Source organism: Tupaia chinensis, unplaced genomic scaffold (genome assembly GCF_000334495.1).
Source record: "Tupaia chinensis unplaced genomic scaffold, TupChi_1.0 Scaffold000215_1, whole genome shotgun sequence".
NCBI classification, from domain to species: domain Eukaryota; kingdom Metazoa; phylum Chordata; class Mammalia; order Scandentia; family Tupaiidae; genus Tupaia; species Tupaia belangeri.
In genome coordinates, this window is record NW_006159690.1 from 4,772,455 (window position 1) to 4,778,780 (window position 6,326).

The following is a 6,326-nucleotide window of genomic DNA, read 5'->3' on the forward strand; positions in this document are numbered from 1 at the left end:
CCTATAGCGAAAACCTCTCCAAAAAAAAAAAAATTATTTAACTTTATTTGGTACATTTATTTATGTATTTATTTATTTATTTTAACCAGAGAGAGGCAAAGAGAGAGAGAAAGGGAAAGTGAGAAAGCCAAACCACCAGGGCCAAGACATGAACCGCAGTCGGCCATGTGGAATACAGTGTCACAACCACCATGTCACCTACCGGCCCCGATATTTTTTTTTTCTCTAGAGAGGTTTTTCTATAGGGCACATGTGCTTGACAGAGAGACAGACAGAGAGTGAGAAATTACTCGGGGATGGCCATGCTGCAATCCCTTCTCCTCCATTGTCCTTTTGGATCTTGGGCATGTGTACACAGGCACCCAGCATGTTTTAAGCTGCTGGGTCATGGACTTGAACCATGGTCGACTATGTGGAAATTCAGCTACATATCCATTACGCCATCTGCTAGTCTCACGAAACAAGAATTCTAAGCTATCAGAAGAATGAACGCTGTATTTATCTGAGATGCATGCTAGTGTCGTATGAACCATTTGTATTATAGTGTCGGTTCTGGTACTTTGTATCCTTGTTCTAGGAATTTCACCTTCTCAGACTTCAAACACAAGACGTATTAGCAGGGGGGTGTCAGTCACAAGACCCCAACCTCTTGGTGGGGAGCAATCGTGTGACTCAAGCAAAGGCAATCGAGGTACTTTCCTGAGATCTTTCAGTTGAAGTTGGAGAACCCCTGGAGTTATGAATCAGTAAAGAGCTGATGTTGGTGAGGATGGCGACCTTGTTTCCAGCCACTCAGAGAAGGTCTGCCTGCTCTATGGGAGAATGAGCCAAGCAGATACGAGCAAAGTGGCGAGGGATAGAGAGCTCTGGTTTAGTCTCTGATCCTTAAAAGGACATGTAGAAATGAGCTCTGAATGGCTCAGAACAATTAGGGAAAATAAGTCAGTAAAGAGAATCCAAATGTAAGTGACTCATCGAGAACACTTAGCGCAGCAGAGATGTAAACATGAGACATTTTCCCCACTCACTGCGGTAACTACCTTTCTCAACTTTTCATTTGTTTTGGCAGATTCCATAACTTTTTTTTTGCCACATTCAATGTTCAGACACAACCAGGTCATGTTCAAAATACCAGTCTTGGGGTCAGCAGGTGGTATGGTGTTTAAGGTGCTGGACTCCAACATGGCTGACTGTGGTTCAAGTCCTGGACCTGGTGGCTTGAAACTCATGCTGGGCATGTGTCCATGTGTGCCCAGATCCTGAGAAGAGAATGGGAGAGAAGGGATTCCAGTGTGGTCATCCCTTCCGGAGGTGATTTCTCACTTTCCCTCTCTCTGAGAAGCAAGTGTACACTATAGCAAAGTCTAAAAACACCCCCATACAACAATAACAACAAAAAACACCAATTTTGGGGCCAGCTCGTGGTGTGATGGAAAAGGTGTTGGACTCCCAGTTGACTGACCACAGTTCAAGTCCTGGATATAGCACTTTGCTTTTCCCACTTTCTCTTTCTCTCTCTGTGTTTCTCTCTGGTGAGCACACATGCCCTATAGCAAATTAAAATAATAATAATAATAAACAAAATTTAAAACAAAACACCAATCTTGGGCCAGCCTCATTGCCTAGTGGTTAAGGGAGTCAGATTCCACATGACCAACTGTGGTTCAAATCCTGGCCCAAGTACCTTGAAAAACACACTGAGCACATATGCATGCTTGCCCCAAATTACAAGAGACATAGAGAAGGGATTATGGCATGATCATGCCCCATTGGGGGTGCTTTCTACCCCTGTGTTTCTTATTTTTCTCTCTCTGTCTTTGGTCAGTGTATGCACCTTCTGGCAAAGTGGGGAATATATATATATTTATATATAATTTATATATATATATATAAAACTTCTGGGCCAGCAGGTGGAGTGGAGGTTAAGGCACCTGGATCCTACCATGGCTGACAGTGCAACTCGAGTCCCAGACCCAGCAGCTTGAAAAAACACACCGTGGCATGTGCATGTGTGCCCAAAATCCTGAGAGGAGATTGGAGAAGAGACTGCAGCAGGGCCATCCCTCTTATGGGATGATTTTTCAACTTTCCCTCTCCCTTTTTCTATCTCTTTTTGATGAGTACATGGGCCCCTAATAGTAAAACTAAAAAAAAAAAAATATAATACTTTTTCTCAGAATGTTTGTCCATGATTATAGGTATTTGAGTCATGCCTATCTTAATAGCCTTTAGATATATCATTATGAAAACCAGTAAAATAACATGAGTAAGATACATTTTAGAAAAGCTACATGATAGAGTTTGAAAGCTGGCAGCGATGGCACTGAAATGTCTTCTAAATTTGTCTTTTTCCTGAATAAAATGCATTGGTTTTTTGAGACATTGTAGCCTTTATATTAAGAACTCAGGCCTTTGAAAGCAAGAGAGCTTTAGGAATGTATAGATGGCCAAAGTGACATTGTCTACAGGATTGTTGTTGCGTGAGGTTGCATGGGATTTTAGAATGAATTGCAAGTACCATTTATCAGCAGAACCTGAATGTATTTGAAAAGATCTCACAATTAGTAAAGATTTAATGTATACTCTTATAAAATAAGATTAACATACTATTTTTTTTTTGGAGAAGTTTTTGCTACAGGGTGCATGTGCTTGCCAGAAAGACAGAGAGACAGAAACCAAGAAGTCACCCCCCAGGGGGGAGGGCCATGCCACAATCCCTTCTCCTTCATTCTCCTGGGATTTGGGGCACATGTGTACACATACTTGGTGTGATTTTTTTTTTTTTTTCAAACTGGATCCAGGACTTGAACCACAGTTGGACATATGGGAGTCCAGTACCTTAGCTACTACACCACTTGCTGGCTCTGCTATTTCTTTTTCAACTACCCTGACTGTTACCACTATCACTCGGGCCTCACACTCATCATATAGTAGGAGACAAAGGTAAGTACATGATTTTCACAGGAAAGTACTTACCAATGAAATTTCTTTCTTTTTTTTTTTTTTTTGGAGAGGTTTTTGCTATAGGGCGCGTGCGCTCGCCAGATAGACAGAGAGAGACAGAGAGACAGAAAGCGAGAAATCACCCCTCAGGAGGGATGGCCACACCGCAATCCTTTCTCCTCCATTCTCCTCTCGGGATCTTGGGCACGCACGCACACGTGCCCGGCGTGAGTTTAAGCCGCCGGGCCCGGGACTCGAGCCACGGTCGACTACGTGGGAGTCCAGCGACATAGCCTTTACACTAACTGCTGGTCCCCACCAATGAAATTTCTTAACTGTTGGTCAAATTAATTGGTTTCTCTGGTATTTGTAGGGCATTGATGACATCACGGGTGAACCATTGGTCCAGCAGGAGGATGATAAACCCGAAGCAGTTGCTGCCAGGCTAAGACAGTACAAGGATGTGGCAAAGCCAGTTATTGAATTATACAAGTGAGTGCGCCGTTATTTTCATGGCAGAGGGCCGACTAGAAAGGCGTGAAGCTCACTGGGAAGGACATTGGACCAAGGTGGGGCAGTGTTTCTTTAGGCTAAACTCAAAAGGCCAGTACTACTCCAGAAGGCAGATGAAATGTTGAACTTGTACATGAGAGATACAGTTTAGAACTTTTACCCTAAAACGGTTAGAATATAAAGACAAATACCTGATCATCGTTTTATATTTGGCTGTAAAATTGCATCTAGAGTTATTTTCATTTTCCTTAAGTGGCTAAAATAATCATCTATATGTTTACATTCTCACATGTAAATATCTGATCTAGATAGAAGATTTAAAAGGACTTTTGGCCTGGACATGTCTGTATGGAGTTTAACAAAAACAAAGCTAAAACCATAACCTAGAGATGACAAAGTCAGTGGCTACAGGAGCCCAGCATGTGTTGGAAATAAGCTTCAGTCCTGGTGGAAGATGTGTCAAACTGGACAGCTGAGTGACAGTTGAACTGGATAGCTCCTGGCTGGTCCAGCCAGTTATCACTCCTGGAGCATGCCAGTGTGGCCAGGGACTCCTCTTTTTAGAAGTAGAAATATGTTCTCTGTGTGGAAAAGAAATTCCAATTTTATGTCAACAAATAAAAAACTTTTAAAAGGCACACAAGCCAAGCAAAACCATATGCTGACTGCATTCAGGACAGCAGCTTTTAGGCTCGCTATAATCAACTTCCGGCCTTTTCATCCTCAATTCAGTCAGCAAAACCTTTGGAAAAGAGTTCATTTCTTTGTTGTGATTTTTTTAAAAAAAATTATTGATTCAATTTTATGTATTCATTTATTTTCATTTGACCAGAGAGAGACACACAGAGAGAGAGGGAAGGTGAGAAAACAAGCCACCAAGTCAAGGACTCAAACTGTGGTCAGCCATGTGGGAGTGTCCAGTGCCTTAACCACCATGCCACCTATTGGCCCCTCATTGTTTTGATTTTAATTTTAATTTTTATAAAGCAAAATTTTTCTCATTATATTATTAGGATACAGTCTATCTTTCAAGATTGATTTGTCATAATTATTATAATAAGGGTTTTAACACCAAAGTGAGTCAGTGATTTGCTTTGAAAAATATATATTAAGGCAGGTTTGGGATTGCTCCACACTCTTTGGTATGTTTTAATGGGAAGAAAAGAAGACATCATGACAAGGGCTCCAGAACTAAAAAGCGATGGCTGTATTTAGGTGCATTCCGTGATGGTGTTTATGTGCTGAAGGGCCTGTTTGGCACTTAGCAATGTGTGATAGAGACCGTGAAGTAGTGCTTGTTTTATATCTAGAGTCTTCATCTGCCCTAACATGTTCCAAAGACACCTAACACGACTTTGTATGTTGGGCTTTGTTTTTCAGGAGCCGCGGAGTGCTCCACCAATTTTCTGGGACGGAGACTAACAAAATCTGGCCCTATGTTTACACGCTTTTCTCAAACAAGATCACACCGATTCAGTCCAAAGAAGCATACTGAGCGTGCCCCACGGGAGAACCAAGAAGATGTGGTCATTCATTCACGTGTGTGTATAGTATTGGTGCCGTGTCCAAATTAGAAGCCAGCTGAGATAGCTTGCAGCGTCTTTTCTAGTTTAAATGATGAACTCACAGGAAGACTAATGAGTAGAGAGTGTTCACGAAGAGGCCTCCTTCTACCTTTCAAAAGGGCCACTGGTGCACGTTCACGGGGTCTCTGCACATGTCTCAGGCTCGTCACAAGAAAACACGTACAGGCTGGTTCCAAATGGTGTACAGCCTGTGCTCTGACAGACTTTCGACTGCCGTGTTGTTACAGTAGCCTGTTTATATGTGATGGCGGTGCTCTGTGGGTCTCTCCATTCTCTAAGGCTGTTGAGCAACAGGACCCGTTAGCCTGAGAATGCCCCATGCTCTGTCTTGGGCTGTGCCCCAGGTTCTGTGGTGTGTGCCCTCCTGGTGACAATGGAATCGAAGCTAATTGCTCTCAGTGGTTGCTTTTCTGAGTGACTGTGTCCACAATGCATTTTTTATGGTAGGAGTGACTCCTTATTTTCCGCCTCTATGCTCCATAGACTCTCCTTCATCCTAGGATGAAAGTATTTGGCTTATCCTATTTTTTTTAGACCGTTTTTTTTTTTTTTTCCCATCTTTTTCTCTCTTCCAACACTTTACATATAGGCTGTTAAATAATACAGATAGTTATTGCTTTTATCCCTTTCAAACTCATTTATTGTAGAACTGAGAGTTAGGAGATTAAATTGAATCTCTATGCACCAGGAACTGGGCTATGCAGAGGATCATACTTAAACTACTGGTCTGACTCATAGGTTGACACTGTTCCCCTTTTGTATTTTGAAAAAGTTAAATCCCCTAGTCTTTGGGAATCCTCAAAAAAAAAAAAAAAAAGCCATGAGAAATATTCACTTACATACATGTTCAAAGTTTATATCATATATATAGAAGTAATAAGACCATATGGAATTACTGAAGTAGTACTTAAGCTTTTTATTCAAGACAATACAATGTATTTTGAAAATGCTGCTACATAGGATGCTGATGGTGATTTTCTCTTGTGAGTGACCGTAGCATATTAAAAATAGTTGGTAAAGGGAATGGACCCTGTGGGGTTGAGGCAATTATTGCACTAACTCTGTCTAGACTGAGTGTGACAGCTTTACGTTTATGGGAAAACAGAAACTTTATTATTACTTTTTCTATTCCAAAGATGCATTCTATGGGATGGCCATAAAGTCTAGGAATATAGAAGCTATTTTGTCGCTCATTGTAATATAATATCAATAAATCATTAGTTAAAAGATTTGCCTGGTTTCCAGACTTGTGGCCATCTTGTAAAATTGTTGCTCTCTTCTGGG

General features: G+C 41.4%; 1 protein-coding gene across 1 annotated transcript in view; it reads left to right on the forward strand.

The window, feature by feature from the left end:
• AK4 (adenylate kinase 4) overlaps positions 1-5,448 on the forward strand; it is an 80,495-nt gene extending 75,047 nt beyond the window's left edge. The window contains exons 5-6 of the mRNA XM_006147536.3: positions 3,317-3,435; positions 4,837-5,448. Coding sequence (XP_006147598.1) covers positions 3,317-3,435; positions 4,837-4,951 — 234 coding nt within the window. The 3' untranslated portion in view covers positions 4,952-5,448. The remainder of the gene's footprint in view (positions 1-3,316; positions 3,436-4,836) is intronic.
• The last annotated feature ends 878 nt before the right edge of the window (positions 5,449-6,326 follow it).